Genomic DNA, 19,517 nt, shown 5'->3' with positions numbered 1-19,517 from the left:
TTAACAGATTGGAGTGTAAGACAGTGTCTCAGCATCTAAAAGGATCTTCCTCATTCCCCTAGTTACATTAATAACATTAATAAAACATTTCAGTTTGTTTGATGACTGGGTTCGATATGTTCACATTGCTGTGTGTACATCATGAAACACTCACGCCTTGATATGGTAATTGGAACCACACCCCCAGATAGTGGAAGAGACAGAATTTCCTCTCCGAACTAATAAATGCCCTACAAAAAATGCCCTCTAATTTCTGTTCAGCAAATTCATTATCTATAGCTGCGGAACGTTTCAGGCTATTTCACTCTATCTTAATTATAGTTTAATTAAGTTTTTCACACTGAGTGAAACCAATATTTATTTACTTGTTTTGGATGGAGTTAAACGATCCGTTTGTTTCACTAAATGTTCTGCCCTCTTCACAAGGTCTGTTTATTGCATTGTCACTCCCTCAAGGCAAGTGCTCGTAAAGAAGTGTACTTTATACAAACTTCATGAAACAGATTTGCAACGATTTCGACTTGCGCTCAGTATCGTACACAAATGTGTGTGCGAAGGTGGCTGCGACTGCGCGTGTGCAAAAAGGGTTGCTCCCCAAAGCGTGCTCGTTTGCGATGTAACACGTGATGACGTAGAATACCATACCTTTTTTCGATTTTCTAGTTGAGGGCTGGTGAACTGTAAAGATGGCGACGAGACGACTCTTGTGCGCGAAAGCCCGGAGAAGATGACGATTAGTAGCTCAATAACTCATGATAACCCTGAGGTGTTGACATTGTACACTTGAGACAGTCACCCAGAAAGACCTGTACATTTGACGACGTGTTGGTGGTTGGTCATAAAGGCCTGCGTGTAAAGAATTAGCTACATTTTTAATTCCTCTACCATGGAGGACATCAACTCTAACATAAACGCGGACTTGGAGGTTAGGAAGCTCCAAGATTTGGTGAAGAAACTCGAACAACAGAACGAGCAGCTCCGGAGTCGTTCCACTCTGCTTTCTTCGTCCGGCGGGATGTCGGGGAACACTAGACCTCTCAGTGCCGGATACGAATCGTCGCTGTCGGCGGGAGCAGCAGCGGGACTTGCCGGGTTCACTGGGGTGGGGTTCGGCGAAACTAGGGGCTACAGTAATGTTTTGGAAAACTCTCGTTTGAGCCCTAGACGATCATATCATGGTGTGAGTTATGGAGGGAGATACGACAGTGACAGTGCCTCTGGTGCCACAACCAACACTGGTGTCACTTCATATTATCCCGATTCTGTGGATTTTAATGAAGACGGGGAAACTTCGATTTTAGACGAGGTGGAAATCCTCGATCTTGAGGAAATGGATTGTCTGAACGAAGAGGAAGATAGCTGGTAAGTAGAAACGATACCCTGACAGTTGACATCATTGATAGCTGTGGTCAGGGGTGGGTGTTTGCCGATAGCAAACCCCGTTACTTGGCATTATTTCACATTCCAATTTGTTGAACCGTCTGACAGCCCAGTGTGCTAGCACAGCTGCGCTCTGCGCCAGGCATAACGATGAACATCTGGCTAAATGAATTTCTTTTATTTATTTGCAACAAGTAAGGCCAAGCTCTTGAGGTTTCATTACTTTGTGTAAACGCATGTAGGTCTTTTAGTCGTCAAATGAAGTGTTATTTTTTAAATATCAAACTTGTTATTTACTTCTCATTTGGCCAAACGCCTTTTTCAAAATAAACATTTATGGTCACTGCATTGTCTTTTAGTTGTCCGCATTCCTTCCATAAAATTGATGTCCAAACCACTGCATTGATCCTGAAGAAAATACATGTTTGGGAAAGTAGCGTAGCTTCGAGCAACAGTTTGCTCGCCATGCTAAGACCTGAAACTGTTTGACGTTCAAAGACAGCCGTCACATGGGGAGTTTACGATATTAAAGGTTCGGGTGTTCCACGTCCTTTAAGTCAGTGGTCATTACAGCTGAATTCTCTATCGGCACAGTGTCAAATGACCGCTAAACCTTTTGCGCAGACGTCCAGCTGAATCCGTGTCTTTGGCCCGAATTACGTTCCTCAGTCTACGCGTTGGTCATACTTGTTGTATTAGCCACAAATTGCTCTCCATGCTCAACAGAGTCGCTATTTCAATAGTTACATCATTTTGTCATGCGCTGGTTTGTTTACAGTTGGGGTAGAGAGTGTGTTTTTGGAACACACAAGTGTTATGTCCACACTGCAGGTAGCAGTTGTTTACACGTGAAAGTGAAAGTGATTTTGTATTCTTGGGATCATACTGTCTCTGATTAAAAAATGGTTGTTCCCTTATATGGGTGTTTAAAATGTTGATGACAGCATTCTTGACAGGTGCACTGAGAACAAAGGACTCCTATAGGTCAGAGGCTTAGCAGCCGCTCTTTGATGATGTCATCGTGTGCTGCTGCAAGCACAGAGTTCAGAAGTTCTGAAGTTGAAATGTCAGCGAGTGCACTGCCTACCTCTTCCTCTTAATGACATGTAACGGTTTATTCTAAAGAACAATTGACTGATGACTGGTAATTTTGTTTTGGCTCACAGAAGCTGATTTGTAAGGGCAGCTGGAGTTGTATCTTGATGGCATAACTGCTTTACTTAAGGCCTACATCATTGGTGTAGCATTTTGATCAGTTACAAAGCATTTTTTATTCTAACCCTGGTGCACAATACTCTGTGTATGCGCCTTAATTATTAAGATATTTTGTTTCTGAATGCCTGTAACAGTTAGTTTGCTTAATTCATCTGCACTATCGAAGGATAGACCTTTTTTGTGGTTTTACTCGTCAAATGTTTAAAGCAACTTTATACTGTGGCTCTGTCTATTTGTTTGTTTGCCTGCCTGCTTGTCTGTAGCCTATGTCTGTGTCTGTCTGTGTGTGCCTGTATTGTTTGTGTGTTCTGTAATCTTTGTTTGTGCGGCTTTGAGGTTTAAGTTACTTTACACAAATTTTCTCTGAGAAAGCGATAATCCTAGAAACCCGAGCCATTTGAGTGGATTTGTGCTGTGCCAGTGGAAAACATCGTTCAGACGACAGACATGGAAAATCCCCTCAAACAGCTGGACTGCTGTCTAGAACTGATGAGCTCATAAGCGGTTGTTAGATACCATCGGTGAGCTCATCGGTGAGACGATAACTTCTTAATCTGCAGTAACTCGGCTCTGTGTAACCTCACTTTATAGGTAGTAAGTGCGTGTTAGGGGTTCACTGGTCACTGAAGTCTCTGTTTGTGTGTTTGGGTTTATTTCAAACTGCATCAAAATCAATATGGGAGGTTGAGAATTAGCCAGTGCCAGTCAGTAATCTAATCATTTTGTTAGAGTTGTTGGCAGGGCTTTGCATGTTCAGTTGGTCTCATTGTGCGGGGACTGTTTTTAAGGTCACACTTGATATCTGATTCCTTGTGAATAATCAGTGCTCTTGTCACTCTGAGATAAGATCAAAGTGACATGTGATTGGGACTGATGCCGTCAGCAGCGAGATCACAACAAGCAGGTTCACAGGAAAAAAAAAAAAATGCTTTTGAGTGATTTGGCTCTGAATTTGTCAACTACATAAGATTGTCTGTTGAATTAATTTCCTGAACTCAATATCAGAAGACGGATCAGCTCTCTCTAAACCAGTGACAAACTGTCCCAGAAACAGTCGACAGTGATGAAATTCAGCTCGGCTGTTATTACTGATACGAGGAGAGGAAAGCTCTTTGGATATTTTGATGAACTGATAGTACACTAGCCAGTCTAGCTGAAGGTATTACTACACACGCTGACTTTAGTAAGACTCCTATAGCTTTACCTCCCACTTATCATTACTGCATGAAGGGTATGATGTGTTTTTACTGATGCTAATGGTGCTGATAGAGGTCCTGCTCTGTAGACTCTCGCTGGGAATACTGCATTAACTGATTTTTTTTTTTTTTAAAGTTCACTCAATACAGTTTATGACTGAATAGAGCATGTTTTTGTGAAGAGGGTTTGAAAGGATGAGGAGAAAACGCTTGAGATGCAGGGGGTAGGGAAGCACGATGAGTGATTTGCTATTGGGATTTCAGTGTAAGGCCTTTACAGTATTGCCTGAGAAGACATACTAAGGAAACATGAAAAGGTTATCTGAGGTTCTTGTACTCATTTCTGAAGGATTCACTTTAATACGAATCAGAGCAACTTGGTGTTCAAGCGTGAAAGCCCACTTCTTGAGTCTCTCTGTCTCTCTGTGCTCCAAGGGATTACCCTAAATGCCCATCTCTTGTCACTGACTCCTGTAATCCTGAATTAGCGTCAAATGGGATTAAGGGGACGGTCTGGTCCCGCGGCCCGGCGTTAACCACCAATCAAAAACCGTCGTGTTTAACTGTGGATCCAGTGCCCATCTGTTTCTTAATTAACATTGTGAGTTTGGAAAATGTTTGCTAGTTGTTAAAGCCGTTTAAGTGTGATGCTAAAGAACATTTTTAAATGGTTTGCCATAAGCAGGCAATGTTCCTTTTTCCCCCTGTCAGTAAGTTTGACTATAGCCAAAGGCATCATTTTCTACATGCCTGATTTTCTTACTTAACTGTTTTTTTTTTTTTTGGACATCAGTGAGGGAATCAGTAAATGGGTACTTCTGTGGATCTTGTTTCAGTGTGACGCAGATTCCCTGCTATGCACTCCCTGTCTCCCTCATGCTCTCTTACACCCCCCCCCCCTCCCGACCCCCACCTTTGCTCTCATTCTCTCCCTACTCTCCCTCTCTACTCCTCTCTCTCCATCTCTCTCCATTCTTCTCTCTCTCTCTCTCTCTCTCTCTCTCTCTCTCTCTCTCTCTCTCCCTCTCTCTCTCTCTCTCTCTCACTCTCTCTCTCTCCCTCTCTCACTCTCTGTCAGTTGCTGACTCAGAGTTCTGTTCCTGACAGAAACACTTTAGTCTGTCTGACTCTTAAGCTGCAGGGCTTCTATGAACTGACTTCAGCCTTCTAAACGCTCACACATCCCAATGACCGTCATCCCATCCATGTAAAAGTGAAGAGCTGCAATCATATGCACAGTGTGCATGTCAAAGCTGTCTCTTACTCCAGCCATTTAACATGAGAATAGATTATGAGGAAAACACAAGCTATGCATGAACATGTAACATGTGAAGCTTGGGTGTGTGTGTGTGTGTGTCCGTGCACATGTGTGTGTCCGTTAACCTAGACTCTGTGTGTTTTTACAGGTTGTATGAGGCCAAACTGAACAGTCCCCTGCAGAAAGCTCTCAGTCCCATTGTGTGGTGCAGACAGGCTCTGGATAATCCCAGTCCGGACATGGAGTCGGCCAAGCGCTCCCTCATCCACAGACTGGACCTTACCATGTCAGGTAGAGTGTACCGCTCTCTCCCTCATACTCTCTCACTCTTTCATACCTCCTCTCTCTTTTCCTCTATCACTCTCTCTTTCACTGTCACTCTCTTCCTGTCCAGGCTACTTTTGGCCCATTGTCTGCGTGTGTTTTTGTTTTGGTAGGCAGCTCTTTTCAGTAGTTTCCTGGTTTTTCCGCCTGTGTGTGTGTGTGTGTGTGTGTGTGTGTGGGTGTGTGTGTGTGTGGCAGTGCCTCATGCTAATTATAGAGGAAGTGAAGTTATGACGGTGAGGGGAGAGCGCTGCCGTTTTTACTGAGGTATGCTCATGTGACTCGGACCTTATGTTGAGCAATGCTCTACAGAAAAGGAACAGTCCAGAGACTTCCACCTGCTCAGCCACATGTCTCTGATCAGAGAGCCTTTCAGAACACACACACACACACACACACACACACACACCAGAGACACATGTACGCACACACACACACACACACCACAGACACACACACACACACATGCACCAACCACACACACCACTGACACGTGTGCATACACACACACACACACACACTCTCACTCACTCACTCACTCACTCATTTACACATATGTTTTGTCAAGTCTACTTCTGGCTGGAGTGTTTCTTTTTGTCAGCTGTGGAGAGTGGTTACAGGTTTAGATGACAGGAGCAGAGCCTACCATGTTCACTGAGATTGTGTGAAAGCGCTGCAGCCAGTCTCTCAGAAAGACTACACCTGGTTTGTGTATGTGCTCTCAGGATCTCCGTGTGGAATCTAGCGTCTGTTCATCTTTTCAAATGACCTCGGCAGCATTCCAAAAAACGACGCCCACAATTTCTTTACACGTCTCATTCACTGTCTGGAAGCTGAACAGGTTTCCATTAAAAGACTGAGTTTGAGTTAGGTTCTGTGGATGCGTGTGAGACACGACCGGACTGAATTCAAAGTAAGACTAAGGGTGATGTTAAAGCTCTGGGCGTAGCCAGTACGTCATAACTCACCAATGTGACAGTGGAATGCTGCTGAGAAAAAAAAGCTTTGCAGTTCTCCTTCAAACACAAAGCCAAAGAAAGAGCCTATTCTGCAAGACTGCTCTCAGGCATTTCAGAGGATGGTGATGTTTTGCCTGTGTGTGTATATGATTCTCTCAGAGAGAAGAAGAGTTCTGTGGAGAAAGCATTTAGGAAGGGTTTGGGTTCTAAATGTTTTTGAATAGATTAGAATCAGTCAGCGCCTGTCTTAACCTGTCTGTATGTGCCCCATCCCTCCTCCTCTGTGTGTGTGTGTGTGTGTGTGTGTGTGTGTGTGTGTGTGCGCGCGCGCGCGCGTGTGTATACACACAGACTTGGCTCAAGACAAACTGCTGTCAGGCGTAGTCCTTTCTCTGAGGGAGCAGACTTCACACCGGTTTGCTGACTCATAGTTGCATCCCCAGAGCCTCTGCTGGGTGGAGGAACAGCAGTTAAGATTGTGTATATGTGTGTGTGTGTGTGTGTGTGTGTGTGTGTGTCTGTATAAGAGAGAGAGAGAGAAAGAGAGATGCATGTTGCATCTTGTGTCCATTGGGACACACCATCCTATAACTCTCTTCATTCATCACTTCTTTGACTTATGTAAAAACGCTGGTTATGTGTAGGTTATGTGTATGAAAAGAGTGTTTGCACCATGAAAAGAATATCACACCAAGTCTGGAGCAAAACTGCTCCACCACTGACTGGGGATGTCCGGATCAAGTTTTTCCAACTCATTTAATATTGAGTATCTGACGATACAGAGTCGTCCCAATCCGATACTTGTATTTTCCTAGGTAATACAGTTGCACAGTGCACACTTCAAGCACATTAAGGTTATTAAAATCAATCCAATATGTATGCTTGACAACTGAATAGCTCTGCAATGCATTAAGAAAAAAACTGCCTGCGTCCAAGCTGTTCCTTAATGTTTCTCCTTTACTTTTTTTTTTTCACGAAATAACAACGTAAACAAAGTAAAAATATTTTTACATGGCTCTTATCACAATTCCACGTAGTGCAGCATTGGTTTTCATTTGTTTCTTTTTGTTTGTGTTTTTTTTTTTTTTTTACAAAATAACCAAGTAAACAAACTGAAAGATGTCTTTATTAATTTTTATTAATTCCACTTAGTGCAACATTGTTGTAGTAAAACTAAAACACTCAAAATGAGTAATATAATCACAATTCCACTTCAAAGCGGTGTAATATCTTAACTTTAACGTTCACAGTCACAACAAATAAAAATCACAGTTCTGCTTAGTGCAGCATTACAGTAGGACTAGTTAGGTGCTGTATCAAACTGGTAGTATTGAACACAGGTCTGTTACTACCGCCTCGCAATTGCTTGCATTGCAGACATTACAAGTGGCTGCTGGACTGCTTTCATCTTCCAATTTAAAGTACTTCCACACTGCAGACATCTTAGCCGCGTCCTGCCACAAATTTTGCTCTCCGTTTACGACACCTGTGTGACAGCTGACGTAAAACAAAGTATCGGGCTTAGGTTTGTTCGTGCTCGATACAGCCGATACCGATCAGGTAAAATAAATGCCTTGATCGGCCCCGATACCGATCTTTGAGATCAGCTCGGGATATCCCTACCACCGACCTTAATGTCTACACTCATAAGGCATAGATATGGCATGCGTGATTTTAAAATATCATATTTATTCACATGGCACACTTCAGTTGAGCAGATCAGTCAAGTCATCGTCTTGTCACATGACCAATGCAGCATTTGTGCCCAGTGAAATGCTTTGAAAAAATACAGCAGTATGAAAACACTGATGTAGAATGAGCCTAATGCTACAGAGCTCAACGAAAGTGCCGCAAAGCACCTTGAAAGTTTACTCAGAGCTGTAAGATTGATTCTTATTCTCTGTGTAAAAAGTGTCAAGGCAAGTGTGTGGGTGTGTGCACAATGTTTTTGTCCATGGTAACCAGTCCCTCGTCTTTGTGCTCCCCACAGAAATGTAAACAGTTTGGTTTGGCCACACCAGACTCTATGCTTATGTAACTGTGACACTAGACTAAGGGCGTTAGCCTACAGATAACTTTTTCATTACATCTGAGATTTAGAGAGCAGAATAGACTGAAATATTAATAGAATTCATGAATAGCCTGAAAATACTGTTAGATAGTAAGTGTCGTACTTGTAGAAGATATTAAAGAATGTAGGAGCTAAATTTAGTAATAAAAAAAATTTAATCAAATAGCACTTCCCCTTGCTGTGTACAAGAATGGTTAGGATTTTTCTTTGTGGAAAATTGTCCGTGGTCCTGTTGTCATGACAGCAGTGCTCTCAGTGGTGTGTAGATGTATGTGAGTGTAGACTACAGTCCGCAGTGTAAGAGACAGTGTCACGCCGCAGGACAAGACGACTAAAATGCCCTCCCCTCTCCTCCACATGGCCCTTAACTGCAGGGATAAAACTACACTCACTGATGGATCTCTCGTTTGAATGCGCACTCTTGTTCTCCAACTCTTCTTCTCCTCCTCTCCTCCTCTACTGCTCTCTCCCTTATTTCCCTAGTTGCACGTCCTTTATGCTCTCTTTCTTTCCCTCTCTCTCTCTCCCTCCCTCCCTCCCTCCCTCTTTCCCTTTCTGTCCTTTTCTCTCTCTCTCTCTCTCTCTCTCTCCCTCTCTCTCATTCAAATCTTTGACACTAGGGACTTTTGTCATCCTTTGGTCATGCGAATAATTGGATGCTGTTTGTTTGGTTTGTGATTTAACTCAGTGTTTACATTTTGTTAACTGTAACGTCAAGTGTTTGTTCCTACAGAACAATTGTTAACATCATTACTTTTTCCTCTGGAGTTTTTTTGTCTCTGAACAGTCAGTTATTAAGTGCGAGTTGTAAAGAATGTAACCAAATTAGTTGTGGTGTTAGCCACGCAGAGGTAAGTGCACAGTGAGAGACTGACTCGTTGTCTCCTAACAAGACCTCAGGCCTATTAGCCTACATTCCCCTCTCTGACAAGGCCTGCACTGTCCTTAAGATTATTCAGGTCAATCTGTCCTCATCCGTTTCCGCTCTGCCCGCGGCCAATGAGAATAAAGCGTTTTGAGAGGCGACCTGTGGAAGTGTGTTTTCGACAGGTAGAGCTTCTACCTCCTCTAATTCCTTTTTCTTCTCTCTCTCTCTCTCTCTCTCTGCCTCTCTCTGTCTGTCTGTCTGTCTCGTGCATATAATGAGAGGTTAAGGCTGACTCAATGCTGTGTAATAACAGGAGAAAACAGAGCCAAAGCCTGAACCAAACTGGAAAGCACAGAGCATCGTTTTCCCCTCTTTCCACATGGAAATAATGACATTAGGGCTCGCATTCCTTCGGTCTGACTCAGTTCGAGAGATTCCTTCGTGAGTTGTATGGCGGTGTGTGCGGACAAGGGAAGAATACGTGCGAGTCAATTTCAGGTCAGTTTTTAAGGACGTCTCTATTTTCGTCTGTTCCTTTGCCCAGCAGGCTGCAGCTCTCCCGTCCCATAGGCTCATCTCCGTATTACTTTTGGGACTCTGAACAGCTTTTAGGGCTGCACAATTACAACGTCCTCGTCCTGGCCCCGTCTGGGGTTTTTTAAATATTTTTTATATAAATGTGCGTTGTTTTAGAGCAGAAAGCACACTCCTAATTCCCATGTAAAACAAATGCGTTTTTTTTTCGTGTTCACGATAACATCAGCTGTTCTAATCCTGCACATGTTTGAGTGTCTGACTGTTCATTGCTTTTGTTTAAGCAGTGGTGAGGGATCTTGTGCTAAATTTATGTTGTATGGCTCCACATGCTTGTCATATTTCCCATAAATCTGGGTATTATGTTTTCACTTTGACTTTCTGCATCCCCAAAAATGTCATAAATGTAAGTAGTCACTGTTGTGTGGCTGGTGTTTGGTTTATAGGTTTTGCCGGTGTCCGCTGTAAAGAACGGGTCAGTGCTGGTTCTTCTGGGTCAGCCCCTCCATCTCTCTGTTTATTGGAATAAATAAGGAAAAACTTCCCTTGTGTAATCCAAAGAACACATAGTCCTCTCAGTCTAAAAAGTTAGAGGTCAGGTCATACAGTCCCTTGCATTGGGCCTATGTGTGTGTCAAGAGTGCACACACAGAGGGGTCGGTGGCTGAGTGGCGGAGGTCAGGTCTTGGCAGTCTGTTGCTGTGTTGGAGAATGTGACGATTAGCACTCATGGCTTCTAACAGAGCTCTTAATGCCAGCAGCATGGTGTTCATTGGTAGCAGTTTTGTTGCTCTCTCTGTTGCACTGACGGGTAACTTGCTTTGTTCTGTTCTGGTACAGCAGTGATTCAGTCAGTCATATTTGAATATGTGTTCATCCTTTGATTTCTTCCCTCTGACCATGTGTGAGATTATTTATATGAACTGTGGTAATTCAAACTCTGTCTCTCATATATCCAGTGTTTTCGTATTTACCTCTGTAAATGTGCTTTTTTCCCCCGGTGGTGTCCCTGTCCTGTTCTGTCCTCTCTGACTCTGGGCCGGGCCCTGCTCTGATCCAGCTCCAGCCGGCACTAAATGCTGACCTCTATAAATACCTGTATTATGCAGACGGTGTTATTCCTGTATTATTCCTCACGTCCAGAGCTGACAGCATAGGGGCTTTACACGGCTCTGTGCAATTGTGTGTGTGTGTGTCTGTGTGTTTGTGTGTCTGTGTGTTTGTGTGTCTGTGTGTTTGTGTGTCTGTGTGTTTGTGTGTCCGTGTGTGTGTGTGTCATTGTGTGTGTGTGTGTCCTCACATGGTTGCTGACTGATGTTTCCTCTGTGTGGTGGGTCGTGTTTGGTTGTGTTGTGGACGTTGCTCGGAGGTTGATATCTAAGGAAGTGAGCGGAGAGTTGAGAATTTGTGTTGTTATTGAATAATCATAAAAGACAGAGTGCTGTGGGAGGCATGGAAACAACAAGGAGAGGAAAATGGAAGGAGGGAGGGGGGGTGAGAAGAGGAAGAGTGTGGAGAGAAGGAACGGGAGAGGAACAGAGAGATTGGAACCTTCTGACAGTCCAGCTGTATAAACATACACACACGCACACACACACACACACGCACAGTCAGCTGCAGAGGGCTAGAAAAAAAAGCGACAGGGTTATCATATGAGCATGTTGAGAGGGAGGAAAGGCAGAGTTTGGGTAGTTTGGTTCAGACAGTCCCTTGGGGAGGAGAGGACATATCTGAATGTGAACTGTGCGTTACAGCGATGATATTCACACCACATGACACAATCATAAATAGCCGTGGTGTTTTGTCATGTTCTGAAAGGTTACTCTGAGTTTGAGAGAGAGGGAAATATTGTGCGTGTGTGTGTATGTGTGTGTGAGAGAGAGACAGAGAGAACATGAGCGAACAGAGACTAGAGTTCATGGTGTTACTGCTGGCTAAATGAGTGCATGGAGACAGTCATTGCAGTGTGAGAGCGAGGCATTGTGCTCATATTGAAATGAATGGAGGCTATTGTCATCACTGTCCACAGCAAGAGAAAGACGTTCTTCATCACGACTGCCACTGCCATACGTTTCAAGAGACTTCACATCACCAGCAGCCCACTGACACACAACACACAACGTCTGTCCATGTATGTCCTCTTGTCCTCTTGTGGTTCTGTGGCTGTTATTACGTCTGTTTGTGGTATGTTCATATGGCATTTAGATCTGACTTTGATAGTCGGTCTAACAGTCGTCTCTCTGTGTAAATCCAGATGGTTTCTGTGCCGTCCAGTAAAAATCCTGCTTGAACATTGTTGGCTGACTCATAGACAAGGGCCCGCTCATTGAGAGCAGCTAGTTATGTCTGAAAGGTGCATGATGTCTGAGATGATGTCTGTAGCGCTGGATGGAATTAGTGAATAAATCTGAATGCTTGGCTATAAGTGTGTGACCCATTGTTCTACAGATTTTAGCTCTGGATTAAGAGAGGATTGCTGATAAAACTCTTGAGTCTAACTCATTAGAATATGCCAAAGTGAATTAAGAATAAACTGACTGACAGCCTTTTCTCTCTTTCTTGACCTGTAGCGAATAAGAGGCGGAGTTTATATGGCAGTTCCTACAGCCCTCAGGTGGGCTACGGAAGCCCGTACAGTACAAACACGGCAAACAGCCCGTACAGCAGTGGCTTCAACTCCCCTTCCTCTACTCCATCCAGGGTGCCTATCGTCAAGCAGCTAGTGCTGCCTGGCAATGCAGGTATATACTCAGCTTTGGTTTTTGTTTTTTTGTCATTGCTGACCTCATTTCAAATAGTCCAATCAAACGGTAAAAGCGAAAATAATGTAAAAAGTTGTGTCTGACCGTGTAGTTTTGATTTGTGCGTGTGTGTGTGTGTGTGTGTGTTCTCCAGGTCACCAGCGTGCTGGAGCCGAACGGAATCCTCCGGCAGTCAGTCCCCAGTCCTCCGTGGACAGTGAGCTGAGTACGTCTGAGATGGACGAGGACTCGGTCGGTTCCTCCACCACCTACAAACTCAACGATGTCACCGATGTTCAGATCCTCGCTCGCATGCAGGAGGAAAGTGAGTACACTGACCTGTTGATCCACTGCCAGCTGTATCAACGTTAGAGTGAAAGTTTAATCCGTTTATTCTCTCTCTCTCTCTCTCTTTCTCTCTCTCTCTCTCTCTCTCTCTCTCTGTCTATCTCTGTGGGACAGAGTGTTCTTGATCCCTTTTGCTGATTGTATGATCTGACTCACTAACTTGCGCTTCACATTCTTAGTTTAGTCATAATATTGATTTTCCTCTGTGGTGTCATCCTCTAAGCAGGTTATTAGACAGAGAAATGTCTGTAAAGCGTGAAAAGGAGAGATTTGTTATATTTGTGCGTTAAGGTTCTCTCTCTCTCAGGTTATTACACAGAGAAATGTCTGTAAAGTGTGAAAAGGAGAGATTTGTTATACTTGTGTGTTAAGGTTCTCTCTCTCTCAGGTTATTACACAGAGAAATGTCTGTAGAGTGCAAAAAGGAGAGATTTGTTATACTTGTGTGTTAAGGTTCTCTCTCTCTCAGGTTATTACACAGAGAAATGTCTGTAAAGTGTGAAAAGGAGAGATTTGTTATACTTGTGTGTTAAGGTTCTCTCTCTCTCAGGTTATTACACAGAGAAATGTCTGTAGTGTAAAAAGGAGAGATTTGTTATACTTGTGTGTTAAGGTTCTCTCTCTCTCACACACAGGTCTGAGGCAAGATTATGCTGCCACCGCATCACGCCGGAGCTCAGGGTCGTCCTGTCAGTCCCTGCGACGTGGGACCCTCAGCGACCAGGAGCTGGACGCCCAAAGCCTGGAGGACGAGGAGGACGCCGTGCACCCCGCCTTTCACACGCCCGTCAACCGCTTCAGCCCCTCCCCCCGACACTCACCCCGAGTCTCCCCCCGAAATTCCCCCCGCTCCCGATCGCCCGCCCGCACGCTGGAGTACAGCCGCGGATCCCCGCAGCCAATCATCAGCCGCCTGCAGCAGCCACGTCACTCACTACAAGGCCACGCCCACGATCCTCAGACCAATGCCATCAAGAACGAAGGTTTGCACTCGTTCGGTCCCCAGCCGATGAAGAAATAGACATGTGAAAAGCTGAAGAGGCTACATAAGAGTGTCTTTTATTCAGGGCCATATATGGAGGTTTCTCCTACTTCTGCTTTCTGGTTTTCACTTGTTGTGGTTAAGTGAGGTTCAGGCTATGTATTCATGTTAACGTTTGTCCCTCTTGGTTTGTGTAGAAAAACTCAGACGCAGTCTTCCAAACCTCACACGGTCAAACTCCGGACAGATCCCCGAGCCCGTCAAGAACAGCAGGAGCTGCGAGTCCAACCTGCAAGTGCCAAACGGAGGATCCCCCAGACACCAGAACCAGTCTGCCAGTGAGTACACACACACGCACACACCAGTGTCTGTCTGACTTGAGTTCACACTATTCTCATATGCTTAGGGTGAGATAGTCAGTGGGTCCAGCACACATAGAGAAGATTGTGAAGTATTGCTGATTGTTAATCCTGTGCTTAGATTTTCCAGTGTTTAAGTGTGTGATAAAACACTCAGTCGTTACATGTGTGTCTGAGACTGGGGAGTTCACCTATGCCTTTCAGGTTTCCACTCACACTCTCACCGCGCTCTGGAGCTGCTCACTGGGATTCTTTCCTTTTTCAATACTACCTGTTCCTTCAAGCCACTCTCTCTTTGTCTGAGCTGATTACAACAGACATTCGTATTACAACAGACATTAACAAAATGTGTTATGCCCTAGACCGGAGCTCTCAGAAAGCGTATTGTTAAATTATGATACTTATTAATGCCACATGTAGTTGATAAACAGAGCAAGACATTAATATTAGACTCAGATAAGTGATGTTATTGATTATTTTTTATGATAATAAATTATTGGATTAACGCATGAAGAAGGATTCTTTTTTTTTTTTTTTCTTTCTTTTTTTCTTTTTACTTTTTTGCTAGTTCTGTTTGAACACATGTACCCCAACCATTTAGGCATGATTAAAGGAAATACAGTATACCAGTTACTGTAAATTACAGCCTGAATTGACTGCAGAATTGTCTGTTGTTTTCTCTTTTTGACTTGCATCTTAATCCTTCAGAGAATAGTTCATCGTAATCCTCAAGATTATGTACAGCAAACGCCTCATTTGTCAGGCAATAAGTCTCCACAGGGTGGTGTGACTCCCTCTGTGCAAAGCGTACATTATCTCATTCACTGTCGATTTTCCCCTGCTTATTCCATGGTGTCTTTTATCTGTCAGAATAAACCTTTTAAAATGAGTTTATTAAGGCAGAAATCTTTCCTCTCTATCTTAAGCCACAGAGTGTGTTTCCACTCTGAGCCTGTGGCTGCTGGCTCTCTCTTCATTGCTGAGTCAGACCTTAGTTTGATTCTTTGCGTTGAGAGGTCAGTGCTCGTTCCAGAGTGACTGGTGATTATTCACCGGTCATTATAGAGAAATAACGTCTACTCCCCGACTAATCGGATAGAGTATTCATCAAAGCCGTGGAATAACCATGTTCAAATGCTTCTTTGGTCGCAAACATAACACACGCCAACACTCCCGACACCTCCAGTTGTCTGGTAGTCAGCGCTGCGATGTGTGTCCGCGTGTGGGTGTGGGTGTGGGCGTGGGCGTGTGTGTTTGCGGACACGTGCGTATGTTTCTATGCATGCGCATGAGGGTGTTCTTATACATACGAATGAGAATTTAATGAACTCTCCTGATGTCTCCCTGCCATTCTGTGCCTTTGGAACCTTCCATAGCACTGCTAAATATTTCTCATTATCCTTCGGGCTCTTGTGGCTGTGGTAGCATGTCTTTCCCCCCCTCTCTCTTTCTTGGCTGACGTGCTTCTAGTTTGGCTTTGGCTGGTCTGACATTGGCCCGGCATTGCTCTGGGTCTGCTTCTCACTCAAGGTTGAAGTTTTCTCTTTGGCTGTGGCGCCCTCTAGTGGTCATTTTCTCGCAGACGTTGGAACGGTTATCTGTAGGTGGTCAGGCATGGCTGGCTTACAAAATGGCCTCTCCTGCTCTATAATCAGACACCACCCCTCTTGGCCGGCTGGCTGTCTGTCTCTCCCTCCCTCCCTCTCCCGGCTCTCCCCCATTCCTCCGTCCGTCTCTGGAGGTCCTGAATGTGGTGTAGAGGCTAACGCTGACTCCAGGTCGGTCCAGACCGGTCCGTAACGTCTGCTTGTCTCCCAGCAGCACAGCACCAAAGATACTCCACCCCTACTACTCGCTCCTCCCCGAAAACCAAAGAGCGTCTCCAGAGTCCTACGTCCCTCAGAGGTAACACTCAGCCCGTCCACTGGACCCCCTCGCTCTCTCTCTCTCTCTCTACAGAACACCAACATCCCAACCAGACTCACTGCTTTGGTCTCAGGACATCAGAGCACCACCTCTGTCCCCAAATGGTTTTGCTCACTTATTCAGGGGTGCACCGATTGGCCTTAGGAGTTTGATATGTGCATTTGATATCAGTCTCTCATCTATAAACAAATGGAATCTTATTCTGGTTTGAGATTGTGTGTTTATAGCTGAGCATGGAGGTGTTTTCTTTCTGCAGGATCTGTTATCCTCAGAGTGAAGCGGTACAGAGCCGGCTTGTGTTAGAAAACACTTGATATTTAATGCCAGTCTAGTGAAATACTGTGATTTGTCCCATAGTGTTATGTTGGAAAGTATTTAGTTTGTTCACTGAGTGTTGTGTCCAGTATTTGGAATGGTGATGGATTGATGCTGTATTTGGGATGGTTGGTTTATAGAACAGGGTAGTTCGTAGGAAACACTGCATATTGTATAGTTTTGGTGTTACATATATGTGATGTGTGGACACAGTGGTGGGTATACTGGAGCACTGCGGTGAATTCCTGTTCAGGGCTGTGTAACGCTCAGTCACTGTATCAGAGGTTCACAGTGCTGCTAATGTGAATCCTGTTAAAGGGAGGGCCAGTGTGCAACCGTGTCACACGAGAAACTAAACTGACGACACCAGTGATTGTAGGAATCTTGTAGCTGTGTGTCATTGGTTACATCTGTCTGGTGCTTCGTGTCTGTTATGCTGGACTGGAAACACTTGTAACACTCTTCTGACTGAGACGTCAGTGGGAAGACATGTACAAAGTTCAGCAGTAATGTCTGTGGTCATTGTGTCCTGTGGCTGATTGTCAGTCTATAGCATTAAGGTGACCTTGTGAAGAAAGGGTCCTGATGTCTGGATTGGCGGGTTAATGCCTCAGGACTGTGATCTGTGATTGGGTAACTGATGTATTTGTGGGGTTTTTGGGGGTTTTTTTTGCTGTGGTTGCTGTGATATGGTAGCTCAGCTCTGGTTGTCTTAGTGGTTTGTCCTAACTCTAAAGTTCATTTGGGAACAAAGAGGGTATGAGCGATGCTGGTTTCTGTCTCCTGTCTGGCGTTTGGGTTCAGTCAGAGATGTCCCAGACTGGAGTGGAAACTGCCTAAGGTAATGTGATTAGTTACACAGAAAACGACCACATGGCATTCATCTGAAATGTGGAAGGGTTTTTATTATTTTCCAAACTGTGGTCCCGTACAGCGGTGGGTGTCTTTGACTGCACACTCCCCATAATCCTGCAGGCCCAAAGAACAAAGCCTGTGAGCAGTTTTGCTACTGGTTGGTGTCTTTTTTTTTTCTCTCTCTCTGTCTCTATGTGACATTGAATCCAACCTCTCCTGTTTCCGTCCTCATTCAGTCCCTCTCTCGTGTTGCTTTGGAGAAGAAGGAGATTTCAGTGAGTATTCACTGATAAACGCGTTACTCTACATCGTGACTGTGGATGGTTGTGATTGTGTTGTGGTTTTTTTTTTTTTTTTTGTGGGTTTTTTTTTTTTGGTTTTGTTTTGTTTTTGTTTTTGTTTAATGATCATTTTTGGTGCCCTTGGTTCTGCTAGGAGTTTGGGGTCACGTGCTCCACACTCTGAAAGCATTGTGGGAAATGTATGCCATGAAAACAATGTGATCAAGTGCATCCGAGTTCATTTGTTGTCTTTATTTATTCATTTGTTGCTTTGTTTTGGTTCTTTTATTTATTTGTTTTATTTATGGTATCGGTTTTCAGTAAATTTTATGTTAACAAAAGTGGTTCCTGTGAAACTGTAGGTGTGAAAGCATCTTTAAACAAAAATTGTTTCTTTAGTAGAGAGGAATGTGTGAGTTTCTGGAGTTGGTTCATTTTTGCTTTAGAGTTATTCTGTTTCGGTTTCACTCTTTCATACATTCTTTTCATGTAGGTGGTGCAACTGGCATGCAGGTGAATTATTGGAGTAAAAATCCAACTCCAAAATTCTTTTTTTTTTTTCAAGATGTAGCTTACATTATGTTTTTCATTGTAAAGCCTCCCAAAGTTCTCTCCCTCTCAGTTATCATTTCTGTTGTTTTTTTGTTTTTTTTTCCCGTTCTATCACTCCTATTACTTATTTCCTCACTTCCCCCTGTTTCTTCTCCTCCCTCACACAGTCCCCTCTGCCAGTAAGTTACGGACTCCAGCCACACCGTCACCCTTGGCCCTGCGCCAGCCTGTAAAGGCCATGTCTAACCCTGGCTCTGGCGCCTCCACGCCCACCCGCTCCCTGGGGCCCGCCCGCAGCGGCCTGCCCCGCCCCAGCGCCTCTGCAGGAGGGGGTCTACCTTTACCTCGCAGCAAACTGGTCCAGCCTGTGCGCAGGTAAACACACAAACACACACACACACTCTCTCTCTCTCTCTCTCTCTCTCTCTCTCTCACATTCTTTTCCCCTCTTACATAAACGCTGAAACCCATACACTTTCAAAAACAGAATCACAAACAGTCAGTAAACACGGCCGTGGCTCTGTTATGGACATGAGCCCAGTGTATCTGTGATGATTAGTGACCGTATATAACGTCAGTACCGTTGACCTCGCAGGTCTTTGCCAGCTCCACGGACTTACAGCGGCATCAGGGATGAGAGCTGGAGGGAGGGCTGCTACTGAGCATGCCCAGAACTCAGCAGCACAAACATGCAAACAGTCCAACCTGGCACTTTAATACCCGGCCTCTTTTACGAGATGCTGAAAGATCAAAAAGTCAAAAATCAGTCAGAATATCCTCATTACAATCACAGTGGTAAGGAACGCTCTTTTGAATTGGGATGTTTGGATGCGGCAGGCTAGAGTCCAGAAAATGCCAAAGATACCAGCGGAATTCCAGCCTCGTCTGCCACCAGGGGGCGACCTTCCTTACTTACCAGACAGCACCTATACAGAGATTTGCAAATCTTCTCTATTCCCCTTTTCCCCTCTTCTCCCTTGCATATGGAAATGCCCTACCAATGTAATTTGTAGTGTCTCTGTAAAAGGTTTTGTATGGTAATGCTTTGTGGAATAAAATGTTCTTTGAACGTTGTGTAATGGTTGCCCATAATGTTTGGCTTGGTGAAAGCACCTCAGAGTGTCTTGTTTGCTGTCAGAGAATGATAATTCTAGCAGGTCCATTCAAACAGAATGTTTTTCATATCTGCATAATTATTTATTTGGAAATATTTTAAGTGAACTCCTTTCAAAGTATGATCATTTTCAGCCTCTCGTTTTTGTGTTTTGTTTTGTTTTTTTCCCTTAATATTATCAGCAAAGCTAAGTTTCCAAAGTATTCATGGTGGATATATGACGAGCAAATGCTCCAAGA

The 19,517-nt window shown here is 44.2% G+C and overlaps 1 protein-coding gene across 2 annotated transcripts; it reads left to right on the top strand.

Moving 5' to 3' along the window:
• The first annotated feature begins 806 nt into the window (after positions 1 to 806).
• Positions 807 to 19,211, top strand: slain2 (SLAIN motif family, member 2). 2 transcript variants are annotated; one of them, XM_030772603.1, is made up of 9 exons: positions 807 to 1,362; positions 5,198 to 5,340; positions 12,376 to 12,546; positions 12,701 to 12,871; positions 13,530 to 13,877; positions 14,074 to 14,214; positions 16,057 to 16,140; positions 18,332 to 18,539; positions 18,760 to 19,211. In XM_030772603.1, exons 1-9 carry the CDS (start codon positions 887 to 889, stop codon positions 18,824 to 18,826), a joined length of 1,809 nt encoding a protein of 602 aa, XP_030628463.1. In that variant the 5' UTR covers positions 807 to 886; the 3' UTR covers positions 18,827 to 19,211. The 2 variants fall into 2 exon arrangements, with proteins under 2 accessions (XP_030628463.1, XP_030628464.1); XM_030772604.1 differs by lacking the exon at positions 16,057 to 16,140.
• Positions 19,212 to 19,517: the final 306 nt, after the last annotated feature.

This window comes from Chanos chanos, chromosome 4 (genome assembly GCF_902362185.1).
Source record: "Chanos chanos chromosome 4, fChaCha1.1, whole genome shotgun sequence".
NCBI classification, from domain to species: Eukaryota; Metazoa; Chordata; class Actinopteri; order Gonorynchiformes; family Chanidae; genus Chanos; species Chanos chanos.
This window is presented reverse-complemented; position numbering and strand designations above follow the sequence as displayed.

Excerpts from the sequence above, each read along its gene's own strand:
- slain2 (XM_030772603.1), top strand. The coding sequence starts at position 887 with ATGGAGGACATCAACTCTAACATAAACGCGGACTTGGAGGTTAGGAAG. Across the intron at positions 14,215-16,056 it reads ACACCAGAACCAGTCTGCCA|CACAGCACCAAAGATACTCC; the intron begins GTGAGTACACAC and ends GTCTCCCAGCAG. Across the intron at positions 16,141-18,331 it reads GAGTCCTACGTCCCTCAGAG|TCCCCTCTGCCAGTAAGTTA; the intron begins GTAACACTCAGC and ends TCCCTCACACAG.